This window comes from Chrysochloris asiatica, unplaced genomic scaffold, assembly GCF_000296735.1.
Source record: "Chrysochloris asiatica unplaced genomic scaffold, ChrAsi1.0 scaffold00117, whole genome shotgun sequence".
Taxonomy (NCBI): Eukaryota; Metazoa; Chordata; class Mammalia; order Afrosoricida; family Chrysochloridae; genus Chrysochloris; species Chrysochloris asiatica.
The window spans coordinates 7,320,592-7,345,875 of record NW_006408635.1 but is presented as its reverse complement, the minus strand read 5'-3'; the positions used below and the strand labels follow the sequence as shown (position 1 = coordinate 7,345,875).

The window sequence follows — 25,284 nt, the reverse complement described above, 5'->3', positions numbered from 1 at the left end:
CACCTGCACCCTCCTGTTACCTCCAACACCTGCCTGATACTCACCTGACGCCCACCTGCACCCTCCTGTTACCTCCAACACCTGCCTGATACTCATCTGACGCCCACCTGCACCCTCCTGTTCCCCTGACACCTGCCTGATACTCACCTGATGCTCATGTGCATGAACCCAGTACCAGCCAGCTCTGATTCCTTGTATGAAAGAAAACAGACTGGGAGCTTAGAGAAAGAAAAAAGTTGTATAATCTTAATATATAAGAAAAACGTTTTTCAAAAATTTACAAAAGAAGTGTTAGTGATAAAGTAAAACCACAGGCTTGGAGCCGGATGTATCTGGTAAGAAAATCTCAAAAAGAGCTTTGTGGATTTGTGTAACTTTCCACCAAAGCCAGTTTGATTGCATTGTGTATTTCCTTGAGCTAAACTCTTGATTCTCACTGTTAGTAATTAATGTTGTACTTGCAATTCGTTCATCTCATTTTCAGAGAAAACGATTTCAATGCTTAACAGCACCTTACAATTCTATTTACCATCACTTTGACAGTCTAATAGTAATCATTAGTCAAAAGTGCACCTGATTTGTGTGTGATTTCCTTTTTTTTTTTTTTAATATTTAAAATATTTCATTGTCTTTAAAAGTCACTTGGTTTTTGTAGGGAATGGACACGAGCTAGGGCTCTGATTAGTACAAGGGAGCTTCAAAAAGTCCGTGGAGAAATTCCATTCTTCTTTTATTCGATTTCCCCATGAACTTTGTGAAACCCTTTCACATACAAGGACCAGACTATATTTTGTTGTAGAGCTCTCTTGTAAAAATGGATTACCAAATTAGCCTAAAGAACTAATGGACCGTTTGAACCACAGCCTTTGCTACCCGAGATCAAAAGAACTAGATGGTGTCCGATGACTACCACATCCAGCTCAGGATCGCAACAGAAATCCCTGAACAGAGACGGAGAAAAAATGTGGAAGAAAATTTAACACACGTGTAACTGACCAGACTTAGTGGTCTGGTAAAGACTGCTGGGACTCTCTAGACTATGGCTCTAACACACCCCTCAAACCTGGAGCTGAGCCAACTCCCAGAGATCCACTTCCAGCCAACCAGTAGACCTATGAAGAGAATATGAACGTACTCCTCAGTACAATCAAGTGCACAGACCAGAAGGGCAGCGGACACCCAGGGAGGGAGTGGAAGAGCACTGGTACCCTGAGGGGATTGTAGCCAGTGTCACCCAACAAAATGGGACTAGATTGCTGTGGGGAAAAAATTAAGAGGCTCTCCGAACTTTCACCCAAACTACAATTTATTGAAAGTGTGAGCATGTGTGCAATGTTGTGGTTAACAAAGAACAAAGAACCAGGTTCTAACCAAAACTTAAATCACAGAATAAGATCCCAGACTGTTCAAGTGCCTGTCCAATTATAGCTGCCATTCTTATCCACTACGCAATGAGTGGCTACAATTCTAATCATTGATAGTACAAGTAGAAGCTTGTTTAGTGGAGGCTTAGAATCCAAACCATTCTTAGATCCCGAATTCCTGGACTCAGTTCCAGGCTCACCATATCAGAACATGCAGGGGAGGACCCTGGCCCGTAGATTCTAAGCCAGGTCCCCTTTTGACCCACAAGTGCTGACCCAGGTTAAGAACCTCATAATTGAAAAGAACGTTCATCTGAGTGCTTATTGCTATGATATGGAATTAGAGCTTGGTCCATAAAGAACATAATGTTTAAATGGTGAGATAGAAACACAATACTGGCTTCTGGAAACTGACAGGAAACAGTCATGGTTTTCATGGGCTGTGAAAACACAGTGCTGCCATGACAACAGTCACCAAGTACAGCTTCATTCAGCTGTTGGCAACAGTCACCCAAGCACCTAAAAACTGGGACAATTGAAAAAGATGTTAGAGAAGTTGGCCTTATCTTACGCATATTTTTGTATAAAGGTTACAGCGCTTGTAATCTGGTACCCAGGTGTATTTGGAGCCCTGTGAAGTTGGTCATGGACATTTTGGAGTTTAGCTCTGAGGTCTTTTGTAAATGCTGTTGGGAAACAATGTGTGAAGTTCTGAACTACAGACTTGTATAGGAGTTTAAAACAGAGTGCTCCCACAGAGTTTACTCATTCAGTCGTTGCAAGAGCGATGAGCTCTAATCTAGGTGTTAAATATGCTTTCACGATAGATTACCAGTACAGGATAATTGCACAAGCCTGCGATCTGAGAACTCTGGTTGGTTTGGCAAGAAGCAAAGAGAGTGATCTTCGCTTTTTTCTCCCACCACCTCCTTTGCCATCTTTAAAAGAGGTAAGTAAATAAAATAATCCAGAGTGGGAAAAAGAGTTTCATAGACACTGATCCTCTTCACTTTGCGTGCTAACGAAACTTTCAAAAGTAACTGCTGGCTCCGTTTCTCACGGGAATGCTAATTTTCATGCAGAGCTCTCTGGATTCCCTTGGGGACTCTGTTCTGGTATTATTTTTCTCCTTTGGGGATTGGGTGTCGATGTAAACTGTAGGCGGAACCCTGGTGGTGCAGCGGGTTAAATGCTGGGTGATGGTTCCAACCCACAGCCATGCTGCAGGAGAAAGCTGTGCTAGTCTGCTTCCTACAGATTTACAGTCTTGTAAATGCTGTGGAAGGAGAGTTCTCCTCTGTCTTGTCCATTCACCGTGATGCGGGATCCACTGGGTGGCTGTGGTGGGTACAGCACATCAACATCAACATCTGCAGACTGATAACTTGCTTTCAGGCTACTATAAATCAGGGTTTCTCAGTCTCAATACCAAATCATTCTTTGTTCTGGGAGCTGTTCGATGCATTGGAGAGTGTTAGCCTCTCTGGCCTCTTGCTGAACACTGTTAGCACCCACTGGTAACCACCAGAAGGTCTCCATCCACTGCTGGAGGCCTCCTGGGTTGAGAACCACTGCTGTTTGCATTGCTGCCTGAGCACCCTTGGGAGACCGGGGAGTGGAAATCAGAAAACTCCTACGTAGCGACCTGCTTTTAAAAAATAGAAAAATGTCTATACTAGGTACGTGTATAAACGATTAGAGAAAGTGAGATAGAAATGAGTTCTAGATTAAAAAGCTTTGGTTTGTTGTTGTCACTAGTTGCCCTTCAGTTGACACTTACCCATGGCGGCCCCTTGTGCAACAGAGCAAACGATGCTGGGTCTCGCTTCATCTTCGAAGTCCTTGGTTGTTTGCTGGAGTCCACTGTTGGTGGCCATGGTATATTTGAGTGTATTCCAGCACTAACGGGATATAAGTGACCTGTGAGGTTTTATTGACTAGTTTTCAGGAAGAGATCAGCAGGTCCTTCTAATCTGCCTCAGTTTGGAAGTTCCACCGTGGGTGACCCTACAGACGGTTGAAATGGCACAGTTTCGGACATCATAGAACCACACCAGCCGCCCCCGTACCACAGGCTGACAGCTGAGTGGTGGTATCCCTTTAGTTATGCAGATCCAGGCAGTAGGCATGAAATTATAAAATTCCACTAACTTCTCTGACGGCCTTCCTCCTGGCTTAGTTCTCTGGGCCCTCTTCCTCTCCTGCAGGACTCCTCCTTTGAAGAAGAGCTCAGGCACCTGCTGACCTCTCTGCCGCAAACAGAAGTGGACGAATGTGTCCAGTATTTTACAGCTTTGGCCCTGAGTGAAACCAGTCAGAGTCTGGCCGCTCAGAAGGTAAGTTCACTCAGTCTCTCGGGTGTTTGTGATTGCGTACTCCTCCTAAGACAAGTACCTGTTTCCAGAGTATTTTGTGGTCCTCATTAGCTGCTGCAGAGTCAGCTCTGAGTCTTGGTGGCCGTCCGTGCACGAAATGAAATGGTGCCTGGTCCTGTGTCAGCTCAGGATCTCTGTGACTTCTGTGCTTCTCTGAGGCTTCACTAAACACAGTGTCCTCTGGTGATCTCTAAGGTTTTGATGGCCTGATTTTCAGAAGTGGATTGCCAGACCTTGCTTGTTTGTCTGAGTTTGGCATTTCCCCTGAAAGCTGTCCACTGTGGGTAACCATGGTGATAGCTGAGACACAGGAGGCCCAGATTCCAACACCATAGCAACACACATGCCGTCACAGTACAACTGACAGATGAGCGGTGGCCAAAATATTAGAGTCCTACATATTAATTATGGAGTCCTAGCGTGGGCTGCGAGATAATACACTGGACTCTAAGGTCAGTTTGAACCTTGAGGTCGGTAGTTCAAACCCAGCAGCCACTCCTTGGAACCCCTAAACAAGGTTGCTGAGTCCAGAACTGACTTGGTAGTACCTAACGGCAACAACAACTTTAATGACTCCGTTCTAATACGTGGTGGAGTCCTGGTGTGAGGCTACTGTAGGATAAGCACTGGACTTCTAACCGTAAACTCAGTGGTTCAGACCCACCAGCCATTCTTTTGAAACCCTATACAGAGTGGCTCTGAGTCGGAGCTGACTTGGTGGCGCCGAACAGCAATAATACTGTATGTTACACTGAGATTTTTTTTGTCAAAAGATAGTGATCATTTTTTTCAGTAAAATTTCTCATTCTCTTCATTTCAGGGTGGCTTGTGGTGCTTTGGAGGAAATGGACTTCCTTATGCTGAAAGCTTTGGGAAAGCCCCTTCAGCGACAATAGAAACATTCTGTTTAGAAGCGATAGTAAAGCATTCTGAGGTAATGAACTTTTCTAAAGGGAGTTGATTTCTATGACTGCATCGGTAAATCATCCAGGGTGGTTTATGCAAGAAGTTGCCCTGGCAGTGCAGTGGGTTCAATGTTGAGGCTGCTGACGGAAAGGTCAGCAGTGCAGACTGACCCGCCACTTTGGGGAAGAAAGCTGGGGTAGACTCGGAGTCTCAGAAATCCTGTGGGTGGTTCTGTTTTATCCTGTTGGAATCATCTCGCTGGCTATGTGTTTGGGGTTTTGGTTGGTTTATGCAAGGAAAATGATCAGTGTCCGTCTATTTTAATCTGAAACAGATTTTTAAGTTTCTGGTTTCCCCAGTTTAATTGCTAGAATTGATAACGATCATACGTGAATTCCATAGCTAAGGAGTTTTTCAAATGGGTTTAACCTTAACTTGTCTGTAAAGAACACTGCCTGTCTTCAGAATAGGGCATTTACATTTGAGTTACAGTGTCTTCTGCTTTCTCAGATCATTTTTATGCATACTATTACCAGGTTGTTAATTTCTTTGAAAACAAACAGCTGCCAAAGATGTGTCGTGGTAGGAAAAAGGGGAACTCTTGGCTGACCACACTCTGAAGTCCACCACTAGTGTCCACCAGTGACTGAAACTGACTTGTATCACGACACCTTTCTCACAATTGATTGTTGAGTGCTGTTGAGTCAGTGCCGGCTCACAGTGACCTTCTATAGGGTTTCCAAGGAGTGGCTGTTGCTTTTGAACCTGTGACCTTGAGGTTTAAACAGACCTCAGGGTCCTGTGCTTTATCCTATAGCGCCACACTGGGGCTCCTACTGTGGCATTGTTGTTGCTGTTGTTGAGTGCTGTTGAGTCATTGGTTCCGACTCATAGTGACCTTGTATAGGGTTTCTTAGGAGTGGCTGGTGAGTTTGAACCACCAATCTTACGGTTCAAACCCACCCTGCGATCCAGTGCATAAGGCCACAACACCACACCAGGACTTGTTGCCAACTGTGTCACCTGGCTGTAATATACATTGCACCTTTGCTTTCTTTCTTTCTGCATGGTCAGATTCCTTTTTCTTATCTTTTCACCTGGTCTTTCTCTTTGTAAATCTTTCCAACTCTGGAGTTTTGGGCCAGCCCCATACTCATGGTCATTGCCTGTCCTAGATCGCCATGGGGAGGGCCACAGAGTTGGCTGTCAGTGGCTGGGGTCGTCCGCATGAGCCCATGGGCTGATTTCCTCTGACCTGGTGGCTGATTCCTCAAGGTGACAGACTTGTCTTGAGGTAGCTTCAAGCCAAATCAAAATATCCCTGTAAGTTGAATCAAGTCTGTTACAGTGACTTTGTCAGGTTATCTCTGACCCAAGAGCTAAGCAGAATAATTTTAAGAATTAAAAGTTTAGAAGCCCTGAGGAGATATACCTTCTTAGAATTATTACAAAGATTTCAAAGCCCTTCCCACTGAGGGAGGGCTGGCTCTCTCAGTTAAGCCAAGAGCAGAGGTTGGTGTGTCTGGGGTGGCCGTGCCGTGTCACCTGGTGTGTTGAGAGTCTGTACAAAGCGCACTCTTGCTGATGTGTTCTGATAGATCCCCACCCACTGTGAGAAAATTGAAGCAAATGGAGGCCTGCAGCTGCTTCAGAGGCTCTACCAGCTGTACCGGGACTGCCCGAAAGTGAAGAGGAACATCATGCGCGTCATTGGGAACATGGCGCTGAACGAGCATCTTCACCCTGCAATCGTGAGCTCAGGTACCTCTGCTCCTGCTTCCACCTCCCCTCACAGTTCACAGCTGTGTCATTAGCGGGTCCTGAGAGCACGTATGATGGCAGGAGAAGGGATGATGAGACATGGGGCTGACCCCACCTCAGATGAAGCATTTGTCTGGAAGCCGCTCACAGACTGGTCAGGGTAGTTGTTGAGACGATTGGGTCGAACAGGGATCCTCTGTGCCATGCCCACTTCCCCTCTGGCTCCTAATGAGCAGACGGTGGGAGACACTAAGACCACATAGAGACCCTGAGCAACCCCACCTCATGGTAATTCCTGCCTATCTGAGTAACAGAAATGCCCCAAGAGGTGACTGTAAAGAGCAGACACGTAGAGTCTCTTTCCGTGTGTGTGAGTGTGAGTGTGAGTGTGTGTGTAAAGATGACTCTCCTTGCATGTGTTCAGGGCTGTTGCTATGAGTCCCCACAAAGGTGAACTGACTCCGCTAACCCACCGAGTCCTAGAATTCATGCTAAACACTTATCATGACGTTTCTTTATTTTGGGTAACTTTTTTGTCATCTCTAGTAACTACGATTTTTATGAGGTGTTCCTAAAGGAAATGGTTACTGAACCCTTTGTACCTTCCTCTTCTCCCTCTCTTTTTTAAAAATAAAATTTTACCAATTTACACAGTAAATTAAGTTCCCATTCCACAGTTTCTATACAAATTGTTCAGTGATGTTGGTCACCATTCTAATTGCATTCTGGTAGTTCTGTTTCTAGCACTCTAGCTGCCCTACCCCTTGTACCTTCTTGGAGATTCCTTAAGGGGCCCCTGCTTGGGGGCCATCATGGACTCGTGCCTTGGGGCTCTAGGTCTTCAGGGAGGAATGAAGTGGGTGACCCAGCTTTTCCACTTGGCTGATGTACTAGAGGTTTTCTTTCTCTCACTGCCCTTTGCCTTAAGGCCTGTCATGTCAGTGAGTAGGGGATGTGCCCTTGTCTCCCCCACAGGCTGGGTTTCTCTGATGGCAGAAGCAATGAAATCTCAGCAAATCATGGAGGCCTCACATGCAGCCAGAACGCTGGCCAATCTGGACCGAGAGACGGTGCGAGAACGGTACCAGGATGGCGTGTATGTCCTGCACCCCCAGTTCCGCACCAGGTACGAGGCTCGACAGCAGTTCCAGCTCAGGACTGGGGGGCTGACGTTGCCTGTGATTTCTGCAGCGTTTACACATGCTGAGTGACCCTATAAGGAGCACAGTGGCACAGGGGGCTCAGTGTTGGACTGCTAACTGCAGGTTGGTAGTTCAACCACCAGAAGGATGGTGCTGTCTGCCCCTGGTGTTCGTTGCCATCTTGGAAGCTGTAGGGAGCAGTTGGACTCTGTCCAGGACGGTCACTGTGAGTCAAAATTGACTTTTGCCTTTTGGTTTTGAAGTATATTGTAGATAAGTCCGGTCCCTTCATAACTGAAGCCAGCTGTCCAGAATAACCCAGGAAGAGTGGCAGGTCACCATAGGAACATGTAATCTGACTGCCCTGTTGGGGTTATCTTAACCTGCGGGTGTCTGAAGGCCTTGGTAGTCACCTCTTAGACAGTAAAATCTGTGTAAGAAGCCTGTCACCGAAGGAGAAGGCCATTATTTCTGCTAATCCTGACAGAAAAGAGGCATGACTACACCCTGTCCAAGGCAGAAACCTTGTGAGACCCGGAAAAACAAGGCCACCCCCTCGAGTTCCGGCTCTCACAGGGCTCACTAACGTGGAACTTTCTGAAGCGTGTTTCTTCCTTGTCTCAAAGCCTTTGTCCCATAGATCTGGGCTAATGATGGCTATGGGCTGTAGAGATTGCCTTGAAGAGTTCTGCCTGGGCCCCAAGTTGAGGGCCCAGAAAAGCTTGATGCAGGTCTGGGGGTTGTGATCAGCTTAACTTGGGCCACTTCTTCAGCTTCACCTTGTCCCCTGCCCTCCCAGCCCCCTGTTGGCAGCTGTGTGACTGCATCCAATAAACACAGCCAGGATCACGGGGGAAAAAGTCACACATCTTCCCTTGTACTTGAATCTTGAATCAGACACTTCAAAAAAATACCTCAGAAAATAGCAAAAGCTTTTTTTTTAACCCCTTTTAATTTGAAAACTGGGCCATCTGGCTAATTCCAGGTTGTATATAACACAATACTATGATGGCATCTTACATGTGTGTTACAGAATTGTGTATAATTGTGTATAATACAAGTAGCTTGTAAGTAATATGCTATCTGCAATTGTTTAAATGTACTAACGAATCTTTTGTTTAAAATATCATTTACTGTGTTTCCGATAGTACTTCATTTATTTTCCCTGCCAAAAGTTGTAAAAATACCCACCCCCCACGCCTCCTGACTCTGCGTCTGCGTTGGTCACTGTCTGTTGCCATTGAGTCAGTTCTGACTCATGGTGACCTTCTGTGGAGAACTGTCCTCCTTTCATTTCTGAGGTACTTCCACCACATGCGGACTCTTCCTGTGGTGTCCACTGGAGGGGGACCCTCGGCACCCATCACTTTAGGGCTGATCTCACTGTGGGGGTCCCTCGACACCCTTCACTTTAGGGCTAGTCTCACTGTGGGGGGACCCTCGGCACCCATCACTTTAGGACTGATCTCACTGTGGGGAGATCCTCGGCACCCTTCACTTTAGGGCTGGTCTGACTGTGGGGGGACCCTCGACACCTGTCACTTTAGGGCTGGTCTGTGGGGCAGCAGGGGCCTGGTCACCGCTCATGTCAGGGTCACCGGTGACCCTGCGCTCACATGCTGCCTGAATTAAGTTTCACTTGATGTCGCCCAAAGCCACTAAAGCAACAGCCCCAGAGAGTGCTGTGTAGATTCCTACCAGAGTAATAATGTGTTTATTCTGCTTCTCTTTGAAACTCTCTCCCCTCTCAGTCAGCCCATTAAAGCCGATGTCCTTTTTATTCATGGCCTTATGGGAGCAGCCTTCAGAACATGGCGCCAGCAGGACTGTGAGCAGGTTCTGATGGAAAAGGCTTCTGAGGACGAAGACAGGTATACCACGTGCTGGCCCAAGGTAAGGGAGCCGCCAGCTGTGAGCCAGCCCCACTCACACCACACTGCCAGCATGAGGGGTTTCTGTGCAGTGTTCCTTTCCCAGCATGCAACATTAACAGCTGAGCCTGCCGCTCGCTCTGTGCCGTGTGAGTCCTGGGTAGGGTGTAGTCTAAACACATTCTGCTAGATAACGCGTAGAGGGATGCATGGAAGGGCCAGTGATACTTCCCTCCCATTAGAGCAAACTCTTAGAAGTGATGACAGGAGGAACAGAGAGGACCCTGAGTGATGTCATTGGCTGTTTGCGCTGCCTGCTAACGTAGAGGTCGGCAGTTTGAACTGAGTGGTGGTGCCACAGAAGATAAGGCCTGGAGCCCCGGGTCACAGTCATTGAAAGCCCTACGGCGGCACAGTTGTACTCTTAACGCATGGGGTCGCCGCGAGTCGGTGTCAGCTCCACAATAGTGTACACAAGCAACAGAATCCATACTCATATGACAGGTAATCACATGTTCTGTGGTTTCAATAATTATAAAAATAGACTTTCAAGAAATCATTTCACTTACATTTGACATTTTCCAAAGAATATTGAAAGAAAATCATTTGGCGTACTTTCATCGAATAGAACTTATTTAAATGCCATTTAAAATTGATGCCCATATGCATGCGAGAGGAGTTCCAGTGGCCCAATGGTCAGTCACTCGGCTGAAAGGTCGTTGGTTCCAACCACCATCGGCTCCACAGGAGAAAGACGTGGCAGTCTACATCCATAAAGATGACAGCCTCTGGAAACTGGACGGGGCCGTTCCCCTTGCTCAGAAGTGACTTGCTGGCACACGGTTTGGTTTGGGCTTTAAGTTATATGTGTGTGAACTCTTTCCAGGGTTTGAACCACTGCTCCTTACTCATTATTCACGAGGTCTTTTTTAAGTAGAATGAATTGCTTATGCTTTCCCTGTGGTCACATTGAACAGAGATGTTACAGTGGCCGAACTGTCACGCTTATCAGACAACTCGGGAGCCCAAAGAAACTAACGCAAAAGGAGGAAGTTAAATGAAAGAGCAGAACAGAGGTTATTAAAGAGTGGCTCAAGAAGACAAAGTATTAAAATAAAATGTTCAAAGATCTGGAGTTACACAATTAAAAGGGAAGAACATGCTATGCATATCTCAAGCTGAAAAAACGCAAGCCTTGAGTTGAGGGGTTCTACGGGCAAAATATTGAATGACACAGGACGCATCTAACGAAGATGGAAGGACTACTCAGAGTCACTGAACCAAAGGGAACTGTTGACGTTCTCCCATTTCAGGAGGTAGCGTATGGCCAAGTACCAAGGGTATTGGTGGAAGAAGTCCAGGCTGCACTGAAGGCATTGCCTAGAAACAGGGATCCAGAAATTGACGGAATACAGAGTGAGATGTTTCAACAGATGGATGCAATGCCAGAAGTGCTCATTCGTCTATACCAAGAACTGTTGAAGACAACAAACCCGTCTCCATACCCATTCCATAGAAAGGATGCAGTTGTTATCGAACAGTATCATTACTGTCACGTGCAAGTAAAGTCATACTAAAGATAATTCAAAACTGGATGCAGCAATTCATCAGTAGGTAACTTCCAAAAATTCCAGCTGGATGCACAGAGGATATGGAATGAAGGATATCACTCCCTATGCCAAATGGATCTTGGCTGAAAACAGAGAATATCAGAAAGATGTTTCCCTGTGTTTTATTGACTATGCAAGGCATTTGACTGTGGTGGTGGTGGTGTGCCATGGAGTTGGTTCCAACTCAGCGATCCTACATAGGGTTTCCAAGGCTGTAAATCTTTACAGGAACACAAAGTCTCATTTTTCTCCCATGGAACCACTGGTAGTTTCAAACTGCTGACCTTGAGGTTAGCAGCCCGACTCGTAACTACTATGCTACCAGAGCTCCTTGATTGTGTGTAGTTAAGTGCTGTTGAGTCGGTTCTGACCCATAGTGACCCTGTATAAGGGTGGTTTCCAAGGAGCATCAACACCAACCTTGCAATTCGAACCAACTTTGCAGTCTAGTGCATTAACCCATGGCACCACACCGGGACTCCTGATTGTGTGTAGCATAGGTAATTATGGACACTGTTGGGAGGAATGAGAATGTCAGCACACTTAATTGTGCTCATGCAAAGCCTGTACACAGATCAAGAGGCCGCCATTAAAACAGAACAAGGGTGGTTTAAGATCAGGAAAGCTATGTGTCTGGGTTGTATCCTTTTACCATATTTATTCCATGTGTATGCTGAGCAAATAATCTGAGAAGTTGGAGTAAAGAAGACTGCAGCACTGGCATTGGAGGAAGCCTCGTTAACCACCTGCAATATGATGGCACCACCTTGGCTTGCTGAAAGTGAAGAGGACTTAACACACGTACTGATGATGATCAAAGGTTCAAGTCCTCTTCACAGATTATATCTCAACACAGAACAAAAACCTTCATAATTGGACAGTAAGTGGAGAAAAGATTGAGTTGTCAAGAGTTTCCTTTTACTTTGGCTCCTTAGTCAATGCCCATGGAAGCAGCAGTCAAGAAATCAAATGATGTATTGCATTGGGCAGGACCTGGTGGTGCAGTTGGTTAAACATTGGGTTACTGAGAGAACAGTTGTTAGAAGTTGTCCTTAGAAGAAGGATGAGACAGTCTGCTCCCATAAAGACTTACAGCCTCAGAAACACTGTTCTGTAGAGTGACTAGGTGTCTAAGCTGATTTCCTGATGATGGTGCTGGTGTGTTATCAAATCGGTTTTGACTCCTAGTGACCCTGTGTAGGGTTTCAGAGGCCTGCAGAGTGGTAGATTTGAACTGCTGACCTTGCGCTAACAGCGCAATGTGTAACCACTACACTCCAAATTGACTTGATAGCAGTGGGTTATTGCATTGGACGAATGTGCTGCATAAGACCTCTTTAAAGTGTTAAAGAGCCAAGGTGTTAGTTTGAGGACTAAGGTGCACCTGACCAAAGCCATGCTATCTTCAGTAGCCTTGTATGCATGTGAAAACTGGACAGCGAAGAAGAACCGATGCCTTGAATGTCATGGTGGTGAAGAATACTGACACCCCATGGACTTCCAGCAAAACCAAACAAAGCTGTCATGAAGAAGTACACGTAGATAGATGCTCTGTAGAAGCGGAGATGCCAAGACCTCTTTTCATATGCTTCAGACATGTTATCAGGAGGAACAAGTCCCTGGAAAAGGACTTCATACCTGGTAAAACAAAAAAGAGAAAGAGCTTCAACAGGATATGTGAACACAGTGGCTCCAACAATGGGCTCAAATATAACAAGGTGACGAGGACAGCGTGGGACCAGGCAGGGTTTTGTTTTGTCGTGCATGGGGTCACTGAGTTGGCCCCGATTTAACAGCATCTAATGACAGGACTCAAGTCCTAGCCAATAGCTTTCTATTGTTGTTGTTAAGTGCCATTGAGTCGATTCCGACCCATAGCGACCCATATAGGGTTTCCGAGGAGCAGCTGGTGAACTTGAACCGCCGACCTTGCAGTTTAAACGGCTTTGCCGGCTGGCGCATTAACCCACAGCGCCACACCAGGACTCCCTTTTGGCTGTAGCAGATTAAAATTGAGAATATTTCTTGTAATCTATATGGACTTTATGCTGTAGACATTAATACAACTTTGCAATTGGGGACATAAAAAGAAAATGTTGAAATTGTCTTTGTATTCACCTTTAAACTTTATTCCAGTGTTAAATTAATCTGGTGTGGTGCTGTAGGATAAGCACTGGACCATAAGGTAGTTTGAACCTTAGGTGGAGGTTCAAACCCACCAGCCACTCCTTGGAAACTCTATACAGAGTCGCTATGAGTCAGAACCCACTAGACGACTTAACAACAGCACCAACTTTAATTAGGCGTCAGTATCGCACGAGGCCTCTAGTTAGGAAGTTTAGTTGTTAGGGAGTAATGGGCAATGGAAACTCATCTGTGTTCTTTTGAACCTTTCATTCTACCTAGACGTGGTTAGCGAGAGACTGTCCTGCCCTGCGCATCATCTCTGTGGAGTACGACACCAGCCTCAGTGACTGGCGAGCAAGGTGCCCCACAGAAAGGTAAGGGCGGGGGGCCCTGTGATCTAACATCAATGGCTTGATCATCAGAACTCGACTACAGGAAGAGTAAATAAAAACAATTTTTGATAAAGGAAATGAGGGTAAATTGGTACAATTTGATGATCTTGAGCTATACTCATGGAGGGTAGTAACTCTAAATACCAACAGCGAGGGAAGGAGTCTTCACATCAAGTATCAATGCTATCTTAGCAACTTAGACATTGGCTACCTAAAATGAGGGGGTGATAAAAGGCACGAAGTGACTGGCTTACCAGGTTTCAAAGGGGAGTTTAAGAGTGGGGGTGGGGGGATAGAGTCCCCACTGAATAGTTTTCATCTTGTCTAGATGAGTCTGGTAAAAAGAGACGGGGATATGATTCAATAGTGAGTAATTGTTATCATGACTAATTGCAAATGTCACAATTGTAAAGGTAGAAGTTTTGTAACAAAAACGAGGGAGTGGTTAATCTTACAGTCCAGAAACAGAGGACCCTAAGATCATCAGGTCCTAAGATCCTCAAGGGATGCACAAGCAGAATAGGGGGGACCCTATCCAGAGAAGCAGCGACACCAGAGATGGAGACAGAGATGGGGACATGGAGAGACCGAGCAGCTGAGCACTCTAGATTCATGGAAAGAGAGGGACTGAGAGATGGTGGCCAGGAGGCAGATTTGTAGAATGTGCCCTTTGAAGGTGTAAATTATTTTATATGCCTGAGTTTTTGTTGTTGTTTTTTAAAGCTAACTTGAATAGCGAGAAATACTGTTAACTGATGGTACATGGAGGGGATTATAATCATCGTAAAGAAACAAGGTGTATGATTTGTTGAAGGTAAAACTGATGCTCTGTCCTGTAAACTTTCACTCAATCCACAATAAAAACCTTTAAAAACAAACAAAGGTAAGTGGGGGGGCGGGGGCATGCGAGGGAGAGGTGGACGGCCACCCTAATCCTCTAACCAGGAGGGACTTGTATCTTTTGATAAAAGGATTTTCTGACAAGATTTACTTCAGAAAAATTAACCTGCCGGTTTTCTCTTCCTTCTAAATGAACTTAGCTTTCTAGAAGGAAAAGAAAAACTCCATTATCATTTTTATAAAAATGTTTTATTGTGAATTAGGTGATAGTTTACATGGGAGAACATTAGTTTTACCTTCATCCTATCGTATATCATTTCACTGTCATGGTTACAATCCCCTCCATGCATCATCAACCAACCAAACCTGCAAACCCGCCCCCAGTTCCATTATCTTTTAATTCCCTTTTTCTACGACCTATTTGAAATTCTCTCATATAAAAAATATATATCTAAAATCCCATTATCTTTTAATTCCATTTTCCCATGAACTTTTTGAAGCCCCCTTCATATAAAGACACTGATATATTACAGGGCTTAGATATTTGTCAGTTTTGAACTGCACACTGACAATGGGAACAGACAGTAGAAGAAGTCTCCTTTTCTACCAAAAAGTGGTGCCGACTGCTCTGTGCTCCACCGAAAGCCGCTAAAGGAAGAGGAGGAAAAGGTGCTGCTCACCACAGGCCCAGTGGTCACTCTGGTTGCTCAGGCTTTGTGTCAGCTCGGCTGGCCCTGCAGTCTAGTGGTGTAGCAGGTAGGATGTAGCCATCCCCTATGATGAGACCTGCTATAAAGCGCCCACCCCCCCAATGTGATTATGCTGTGTGCTGTAAGCCCTCACTTCTAGATGTTAATGAGACCACATGCAATCTATAGGATTAGGATGTAGTTTGAGTCAACAAACCGTCCGTGCACTGTGAAGCTCTTAGATCTACAGAAGCATTGGTGCCAAGACCCATGGAGAGCTAGCTCCCAGGACGGCTGGGCCTGCAGATGCTGAAAGGAGACAAGGACCTTTCCCCTTCTAGCCTCCCACGCTGTGAGCCTGGATTTCAGTTAAGGTCATCACTCGTGGAATTTCTGTTAGAGCAGCACTTGGGAGCTAAGACACATGGTCACATGTGCTAGTTGTGTACAGAGGGGAGATCCCTGGCCAGCTCTCCCTTTGACCCACGGTCTGACCTGCAACAAACCACGGGTGTCTCTGGGGAGCATTGTCTGCAGATTATAAGTTGGTCTGGGCCTGGAGTGGACCCCTTCTAGAAGCTGGAGGAAGTGAACAAAGGACCCCACATCTCCCTCCCATTCCTGCAGAGAAGCTCTGAAAAGTCTGTGTTTGGAAGGAGGTCAGCTGTGAAGAGTTGGAAGCTACCAGACTAGATGTTTTGAAATTTCCTTTCAGTCTGAAGTCTGATTCTAGTAGTCTTGGAAACCCTATACAGGGTTGCTCTGAGTAGGGACAGCCTTCCAGTCTTCCTAAATCATAAGCCCAGTGATGTGGGTTCAGTGTTCGCAGTGTCAATACAAGTAAAACTGATCGGAGTGACCACTGACCCCATGGAGGTAAACTCACAAAACACAGTCTTCAGTGACCATCTTTTTCAGTTTCTCTGAATGGTCAGGTAGTTGATTGGAGCTCCAGGTTCCCCCGGGGAAAATCACCAGACACACACTAGATGCTCCCACAATGCTGGCGAGGCAATGAACAGCTAGTGGGCATGGTGTAGGGGTGAGCTCCAGCCTCAGAAGTCGTGGGCAGCATTAGTCCAATACCCTGGGAAGAGGTGACAGCTGCTCTTTCCTTTTGTTCAGGAAGTCCATTGCCTTCAGAAGCAACCAGCTCCTTCAGAAGCTCCGAGCGGCGGGTGTCGGGGACAGGCCCCTGGTCTGGGTGTCACACAGCATGGGGGGTAAGTGGCGGCCAGCCAGAAGTGACTGTGTTTGGACACATTAATGTAAGCTGTGCACACAAGGTCGGTAAATGATGACTTGCTTTCTTTCCCAGTTCATGTTTCTGGCCGTGACTAGGAGTTTTAAAACCACTGCTCTCCTTCCTGCTCTTTGCTTCTCTAGAAGGGAGCTACCAGTTTGACACCTTCATGCTTTTGTCTCAATGATAAGGACTGCAGGTCAGCAGTAGCTCCTGGCTTCTGTGAACCCAGCTGCAAAACACATCAGCTTTCTGGGGGTGGCGGGGCTCTCCCAGTGCCCACTCCCACCCTGTGTCTGCTGTCTGCTCCCCAGGACCTCACTTTCGCTCAGCAGTCAGGGTTCCTGCTTCTTCCCGCTCTCTCCCTGTCCAGTCCTCCTTCACTGTCCAGCCCCAGCCTGCATTATCCTGAACGGCTTGTGGAGGTGGAAGTTGCCAGAGCTCCACTGTCACCACCTGGGACTGTCAGTCAGACCTCATGCTAGGCGCTCGGTGGGGCAGGAGGAGCAGGTGTCTTCCTGGGGACGTTCCCCTATATGCACCTTTTCCATGGCTGACAAGCTGTACGGCTGGGGTTTCAGCTCTGTCCTCAAGGTGGGCGTTGGTGGCCACAGGGGTAGGGCGGAGGACCAGCTTCCAGTCCTTTATGACAAGTGCTAATACGAGGGGCAATTCCCTTTTCTTTCACTACATTTTTCACAAACTTTTTTTGTTTTTTCTTTTTACCATGTTGGAAAATGGTTTAATGTGAAGAACAACAGGTTTCTGAGAGCGAAGTAAAAGCTGCAAATGTAGTTTCACACCATCACTTGTGCTAAGGTTGTCAAACTTGATCCTGCCCGGAGCTCTCATTACCTCAACAAGAGTTAATGACTTGGCTCTAAGTTAATGTCCTTCTTCATTGTATCCAAACCAAGTGCCAGGGAGAACTTTTTTTAAAATGGATATGTTGCAGCACAGGTAAATAACCAGGTGTGGAGTCCTGGTGTGGCTCTGTGGGTTAATGCGCCAGACTGCAAAGCCGTTTGAACTGCAAGGTCGGTGGTTCAAGCTCACCAGCTGCTCCTTGGAAACCCTATACAGGGTTGCTATGGGTTGGAATCGACTCGACGGCACTTAACAACAACAACAAATACCCTGTCAGACCTAGTTACATTTGTAGGTATACTCCCAGCCTCCCTCCCACACCTGTTCAGCCTACCTGTCTGCCTCTCCATTCATCTACATAGATCATTGTAAGAGCATTTACCTCTCTTGCCTTTCAGTCTTGCCTTCTTCCCGTGTCTTCCTATGACTTCATCCTTCTTCTGCCAGTCTCCCTCGTATAGTATATTGCTTTCCCCTTCACGCAAATGAACCCCTCTCTACCCTCTAGCCCTTGACTTACTCTCCACCCTGCTCCTGGGTGGCTCCTGAGAGCCACCGAGTGTTTTAGTGTGAAAACCTTTTCTTGACTTTTTATAGTACTGACCTCATACAATGCTTGTCCTTCTGTGTTGGACTAATTTCACTCAGTATGATGTCCTCTGTCCTCATCCATGATGTGAGGTGTTTCACAGCTTCATTATTCTGTAACATGGTGTAGTATTCCCTTGTATATAGATGCCACAGTTTGTTTACCGATTCTTCCAGTGATGGGCATTTAGACTGTTTTGTGTTATTGTCAATAGTGCTGTGATGAACATGGGTGTGCATCTATCTTTTGATGTCGTGGCTCTTATTTCTCTAGGTTATATAAAGTATAGGGATTGCTGGGTCGTACAGTATTTCAGTTTCCTGCTTTCTAAAGGAGACACTGTACTGTTTCCACAGTGATTGCATCACTTTACAGTCCCACCGCAGTTTTTTAAGGGTTCTAGTCTCTTCACACCTTCAATCGCATGTGTTTATTGCGTTTTTTTAAACTTTGTTATTAATGCTGAGGTAAGCTGATATCTCATTGTTTTGATTTGCATCTAATAACTAATGATTTTGAACATTTTTTTTCATATCTGGTGTGGTGCTATAGGATAAACACTGGACTGCCAACCACAAGGTCAGCAGTTCAAACCCACCAGACACTCCTCAGAAACCCTATACAGGGACACTATTAGTCAGAACCAACTCGACAACACCTACCGAGTAGCTTGTGATTTTAAGCATTTCTTCATTATTTCTTAGACACCTGAATGCCTTCTTTGATGAAGTGCCAGTTCGTGTCCTCTGCCCATTTTTAAATTGGAATATTTGCCTTTTTCTGGTTGAGGTATCGAAGCTTTCAATAAATTTTAGAAACGAGTCACTTGTCTGAACCCCGTCTGTGGGTTCTCCTTTTCTGCTGCCTTCTGGTGAGGTCTTTTGATGCTCAGCAATGTCTACTCTTTAGGTGGTAGCTGTCAGAGAGTTTCTCTTCTGCTATCTGTGTACTTTCTCTCAGGTTTGGTAGCATATTTATGCCACGTATCAGGGCTCCTAAGTTGGCTGCTGTTTGTTCGTTGATGTTCTTTTTAATTCTAGGTTTTGCATTTAGGCCGCTGATCCATCTTGAGTTCATTTTTGTATATGGTGTGAGGTATGGGCCCCGTTTCATTTCTCTGCAAATGGATTTCCAGTTTTGCCAGCATCACATGGAAAACTGATGAGCTCTTCCCCCTAATGTGCTTCAGCCCTTTGTCAAAGGTCACATGACTGTAAGTGGATGGATCTACCTCCGGCTTCTCAAATTTGTTCCATTGCTCTGTGGGTCTGTCATTGTACCACCCCAAACTTTTTGAAACCCCTCTGAATGTTCGGGCCGAGTTCATAGTACTATAGGCAATTCTTGTTTGAATTGTTTTTAAAGAGCATCGCTGTTGTTGGGATGTGGAGGTGGTCAGCCCTTCAACGGAGAGTCCTTATCTTTGCTAACCAAAGATGATCAGCTTGACAGATCTTATTCAAGCAAAAGACTGAAAGATTCATTGAGAGGGAAAGATCTGGCCAGAGGAGACCGGCAGAGCTCTAGGTAGCACTAACCCGTCTCCCTGAATAGAGGCTTTGCTGGGGTTTAAAGGTTTTAGGTGGGAATTTCTGGAAAGTGGCTAGATTGGGAGAGGCTATGCTAATCGGGTGTGTACACAACATTTCTTCAAGACAGATTCCATGGCAAAGGCCTCTAGTAGGGGCGCACAAAACTTATTCTGGGATGTTAGACGTGCTTGTATTTGCTGGTGTTCTCTGCCTCAGCAGAAGGTTGTCCCTTAAAGTAGGACACTAGGTAAACCAGTCCAGCCTGTGACACATCTGACAAGGAAGGGAAGTATGGAGTTTTTGTGGGTGGTCTTTTCTTACTGGCTCCCGTCTGTGCGCTCTGAGCATGGCCTACACCTCTTCACAATCGCTCAAACAAGGAGATCCAGCCCCCAGCATTCCTCAGGACTTCAGTCAGTTAAGTGGCTCATGTTTAATCCTGATGTCTGGATCCTCTTTTCTCCCACCTCACCTCTGTGTTTCTTGTTTTGCCTCTTTTGTTTGTTTTTAGGACAATGGAAGGAAGGGAAATAACTTCTGTTTTGTTTCTCTTCTGTGTCACTAGGTCTCCTTGTGAAAAAGATGCTGGTAGAAGCCTCCCGGAGACCAGACATGAGTTCCCTCATCAGCAACACCAGGGGGGTGATTTTCTACAGCGTCCCTCACCACGGCTCCCACCTGGCTGAGTATTCTGTGAACTACCGCTATTTACTCTTTCCTTCCTTGGAGGTCAAAGAACTCAGCAAGGGTAATGCCTGTCTTCTGTTGGCCAATTTTAAGGCCATTGGGACTTAAAATTAAGACACATTATGTGAGGGAGCTTTAAGAGGATTGTGGGAAAATGGAATGAAAGGATAATGGCATTTTCCCACAATATGTTTGAAGCACCCTTGTATACGGTGTTAAGTATTCCAAATAACTAATCAAGTGCTTTTTCCCCCCCTTCTTTTATGAGTTTGGGAGCTCATCAGCTGTTAAAGCTATAAACGAGCTTTTGAGATTTGTAATCTATTAAGTACAGACACTGGGCTTATGTTTATGAAGCATTTTCGCTCTCTCTAGAACTCCAGTTCCTCAGAATTGAGACCCTTTGGCCCAAGACTTAGTGTGTTATTGTCTTTTTGCTGGTATTTTCTCTTGTTCTGTTTATAGAGAGTTCCTGGACTTAATCTTCTAGACCTTCTTTGGAATTTTATTTACTTTTGCAGTCAAATTATGATTTTCAAGAGCTCTTTACTTATACCAGTCTCTTGTCATTGGCAAACGTATTCTCTCTTCAAATTATTCCACGAATAGTAATTCAGCTGACCACCATCGAGTTGATTCGGTCTCACAGTGGCCCTATAGAGGGTTTGTAAAGCTTCCTTTATTTCTTTGTTTAGTTCTGCTTCCTCTGTGGCCAGGTTTCTGCTTGCTAAGCTCTGGCTCTTTAGGCTGTGTGCTTTTCTCCACCATTGAGGGCTTCTTATGCCCTGCCATATGTGAGGATGTGGGAGAAGGAAGGACCGGCCCTCTGTGATTGTGAGCGGGCTGCGGGGGCATGAGGTGCAGGCTTGCCCCACCGATGCACTTCCGTGAAGTCTTACTTCCTGTTGGCAGGAATGTGAGGCACCCTTCCTCGGGCACCTCTCCTTACAGGTTTTCATTGCTTTCATTCCTAATGGCTGCCTGAGAGGAAGCAGTCCGATGGACCCAAGCCACCATCTTGACTTAGAGCCTGCATTTCCTCTCACACTTGTGAGAGGTGATGCGTTCTGTGACGCTGTGGACAGACAGAGCTTGCCACACTGTTGCTTCTTTCGGATTTTACAGATTCTCCAGCACTTAAAGCACTCCAGGACGACTTCCTCGAGTTTGCAAAAGACAAAAACTTCCAGGTGCTGAATTTTGTGGAAACACTACCAACCTACATTGGCAGCATGATTAAACTCCACGTGGTGCCGGTGGAATCAGCAGGTACTTATCTCTCTTGGGTTGCCTGTCAGCACACAGCTGGTGGTGCCTGGTGGTTAATCACCAGTGTCCGTTTTCATGTCCAGTTTCTCAGTTTGAGGAGACAGATTTGTTTCGTTCTTCTCAGCCTTTAAATCACTAGATTTAATGTGCAGCCTGGGCCTTAGCCCTCCCACCCCTCAAGTTACTGAGTAAAGGACAGAGGTTAATTGACTTGTTCAGTTAGCACTCACCAGCCAACTCTTGTTTTCAGTTATGAGTCTAAACCCTTCTATCAGCTACATTGAAAGGGGCCTTTCACTTACTAGATATTAAGTGCCAACCTGCTTCTTCCAAAGTTAGCCAGAGACATGGAAGCTTAAGTAAGTGGAACATAACATGGGGAAGAGCCAAGCAGAAAAGACTGCGATGGAGAAAGCTAGAGTTTCAGCACAATCTCTCCCTAAGCCTGGAGCTCAGGGGCCTGGCTAGTCCCTGCTGCCTCGGCCTCTTTGACGATGGAGCTGAATCTTGACTTTTCCCTGTGTGCTGTCTGTGGGGAGCAGAGACACCTCCCCAAATAACGTCTTATCACCTGGAATGCTTCTCCTACCTGGCTGACCTCTCAGCTTGGATGTCACCCCTGAGGCTGGGTCAATTCTGTCCTTTTAGCTCCTAGCAGCAGGGACATGGTGTGTCTTCATTCTACAAACTAGGTTCCATCTGGACCTCATTGTATAATATCTCAATAAATTAAAAAGACAATACTTTGTTACCCCAACTTAAAGAAGTTTGACCTCAAAGTAATACGTCATCACGTAAGGACTTACTATTTAGTACTGACAGCCCTCAAAGTTGTGGGTTGTTGTTAAGTGCAGTGAAGTCGATTTTGACTCCGAATAACCCTGATTAGGGTTTCCGAGGAGTGGCTTCTGGATTCGAAACGGCGACCATGCAGAACTTATCCTGCAGTGCCGCACCAGGACTCCAGAAGCCTGAGGTTACTTGCCCTTTAATGTGATGTAAGCCTGCCCTCACTTCGAAAGGATCAGAGGTGCTATCATCCCCTGCTCGCAACAGATTCTTCATCACAGTCTCTTTCACTAGCTGCACGTGCCACTTTAAAATCATTGAAGCTTCGAGCCTTTACTTGTACTGCAGTGAAATTAAGGAAGAACGGATCCAGCTCCCCTACAGGCTCTGGGGAACACGAATAAAAATGGTTCTCGTGTATAACCCAGAACTACTTGTGTGGCAGAACTTGAAGAGCTCAGTGAACATTTGTCAGCTGTTAACGAAACAACCAATGCGGGAAGCCTGGAGCCAGAGCAAAGTTCCTGTCAGAGCCTTGTTGTAACTGCTGTCCCCTCCATGCCCAGCTCCAGGGCCTTGTCTTCCTTTACAGCAACTCATCCCAGCCCTGGAGCCCTGGTGTGGCGCTGTGGGATAATGCAGCAGGCTGGCGGTTCAAACTCACCAGTCACACCTTGGAAACCTGACTGGACAGCTCTTAACAATGACGACGACAACCCCCAGTCCCACCCCCCCTTCCTCAGCCAGCTGGTCTCACTGGTACCTCTGGTCACCTGTGTTGAGGCAGACTTTTCCTAGACTGGAACATGACACACTCTTCCAAGGCTCTCAAGGAGTTAAGCACTAAATAATCCTTCGCCCCGGGTGGCGTGTTCAGGGTGTTGGGTGTAGAACAGGCCAAACGTTACATTGGCCTCAGTCTCTGCACCACTGAGTTTGTCTTAAGTCGACAATGTAAACGGGTTTAAAGAGGTGTTGGGTAAGGTGGCTGTGGATGGTAAGGTGTGGATGGGTCTGAAGACGGCCAGGCTCCAGCCGTGCTGCTGTTGCCTTAGGACACATAGGAACAATTTAGGAAAAGCGTAACGTGTAATGATACATACGAGAGCCCATTCTTACATCATTTGTCACATAGCTCCAAACAATAAGCATCGGACTGTGAACCACAAGGTCTGCGGTTTGAGCCCACTAGCTGCTCCCGTGAAGATTGAAAGGTTCAGAAACCACATACAGGATCGCTGTGAGTCTCAACCGACTCTAAGGCATGTAACAGCAATGAGAAGCTCATCTCCAGTCAGGCCTCAAATTCCTTTATCTTTTCAAAGTCTCTTGTTGGCTTTAGTTGCCATTCAAGTGATACCGACTCCTGGCAACCCTCGGTGTATGGAGCTGAGCTGCTTCCAGGGTTGTTAGACCTTTCAGAAGCAGGTCACCAGGCTTTTCTTCTGAGGTACCTGTGGGTGGGTGCAAACCATTCGTTTTTTGACAAGTGTCCCTTGTCACAACCCAGTCGACATTTATAAGTGCCCGCCTGGCTCTTTGAAAGATTGACAGGAGTTGGTGGAGGGGGCACTCTTATTTTTGCCTTGGTTTTATTGACATTTTGTTTTCTTCAGATTTAGGTATTGGAGATCTAATCCCTGTGGATGTTAACCATTTAAACATTTGTAAGCCAAAGACCAAGGATGCGTTTTTGTATCAACGTACCTTACAATTCATCCATGAAACTCTAGCCAAAGACCTTGAAAACTGACAGTTTTCCTGTTCCACTTTTTATGTGTGAGCACAACGCTGGAAACTCGGTGTCCCCTTCTCTTTCTAAGCACCCTCAGCTGTGCCAACACCATGACTCCGGCATCAGTGTCGTCTGGAATCTGCTACAGCCCCGAGCAGCAACCAGAAAATACCATCGCCGACGGAAGCCGCACTGGGGGTAGAAAGAGCTGGCTTCCTTCCCCTTAACGGATTGCAGGTGCACCTCTGGGTAGTCGCAGTGTGCGTGCTGCCTCGTGCTACCTCGTTAGCAGGGCTGGGAGCTGCTGTGGGTGGAGAAAACCCTTTCTTGGGGGCTGGCTCCCAGCTCAGAGCTGCGTGCGGTGGAGGACAGACGGGACCAGAACAGAAATGACTGCTTAGTTCTGGGTGTCCGTGTGCGTAAATTCTTACAAGCATGTCCACGTATGTGTTCATCTAGTGTTGCATCGGCGTGCCCTGTATCTGACCTGCTCTCAGGTAAGGCTTAGCTCCTTGTACGTCTCTTCTCGGGTTGCTGAGAGAAAATCTGCTTTTTCAGATTTCTAGGTTATAGCCGTTCTTTCTAGACCCTAGCTACCTACGCTGACCCTTTGTCCCAGATAAGGAGAAAGTAGCTAGTCCAGAATTGATCCGAGTATGAAGTAAAACGAAGCCATTCTGTGTGTTAGCAATCCTTAGTATTAAGCAGCCCAGATTTTTGGTAGCCAAATAAAGTGGTTCATTCGCAAGTGCTGGCCATTGACCTCCCACCTGGGAGAAGCAGGGAATCGTGTTGGTGGTCTTGGTTTCTTTAAGTGACAGCTTTATAGAGAGATGGTTTGTACCTCATAACGTTCACCTTGTAGAGCTGAATGCAGTGCTTTTTGGTATACTCAGAGATGTGCAACCACTGCCTAATTTCAGAACACCTCAGTACCCCAAAAAGGAGCCGGTGCCCATCAGCACTCTCCCCTCCCCCCCACCCCTGCTCCTGAACCCCTGCCCTATCTCAGGCCTTTCCTGCTCTGGACGTTTCACATACGTGGAATCAGTCATCCAGTGTCACCTCCTAAGTTGGGCTGCCTTCACGTCACGTGTTTTCAGGGGTCATTCTTGTAGTCTTGATGGTACTTGGTTGCTCACTGCTGGTGGTAATTCTGTGTGTGGCTGCGTTTTGTTTATCCAGTCCTCCGTCAAAGGACATTTGGGTTCTTTTAAACTGTTATGAATAACGCGGCTGAGAATAATTCACGTTCAGGTTTTTATGTGTACGCTTGCTTGTCATTCCCTTGGGTGTATGGCCCGGAGTGCTAACTCTGTGCTGGATCATTGAGGATGAGGCACTGCTGTAGGATGGGAGGGTCAGCGGGTCAGCAATCGGCTCATCAGCATCTAATTGTCTAGTTAGGCACCAGGTGCACAACCATAGACACAGGTAATGCGGTGGTAGCTAACAGTGGTCCCCTAGTTATGGGGTCCATGGGGGAAGGAGCAGAC

General features: G+C 46.3%; 1 protein-coding gene across 1 annotated transcript in view; it reads left to right on the top strand.

Annotated features, from left to right (window-relative positions):
- The window catches only part of SERAC1 (serine active site containing 1), a 56,320-nt gene extending 32,514 nt beyond the window's left edge, over positions 1-23,806 (top strand). Inside the window, exons 6-16 of the mRNA XM_006868479.1 lie at positions 2,192-2,313; positions 3,572-3,700; positions 4,560-4,673; positions 6,244-6,406; positions 7,382-7,532; positions 9,300-9,441; positions 13,436-13,530; positions 16,203-16,300; positions 19,874-20,056; positions 21,121-21,264; positions 23,670-23,806. Of these exons, the coding sequence (XP_006868541.1) occupies positions 2,192-2,313; positions 3,572-3,700; positions 4,560-4,673; positions 6,244-6,406; positions 7,382-7,532; positions 9,300-9,441; positions 13,436-13,530; positions 16,203-16,300; positions 19,874-20,056; positions 21,121-21,264; positions 23,670-23,806 (1,478 nt within the window). The remainder of the gene's footprint in view (positions 1-2,191; positions 2,314-3,571; positions 3,701-4,559; positions 4,674-6,243; positions 6,407-7,381; positions 7,533-9,299; positions 9,442-13,435; positions 13,531-16,202; positions 16,301-19,873; positions 20,057-21,120; positions 21,265-23,669) is intronic.
- Positions 23,807-25,284: the final 1,478 nt, after the last annotated feature.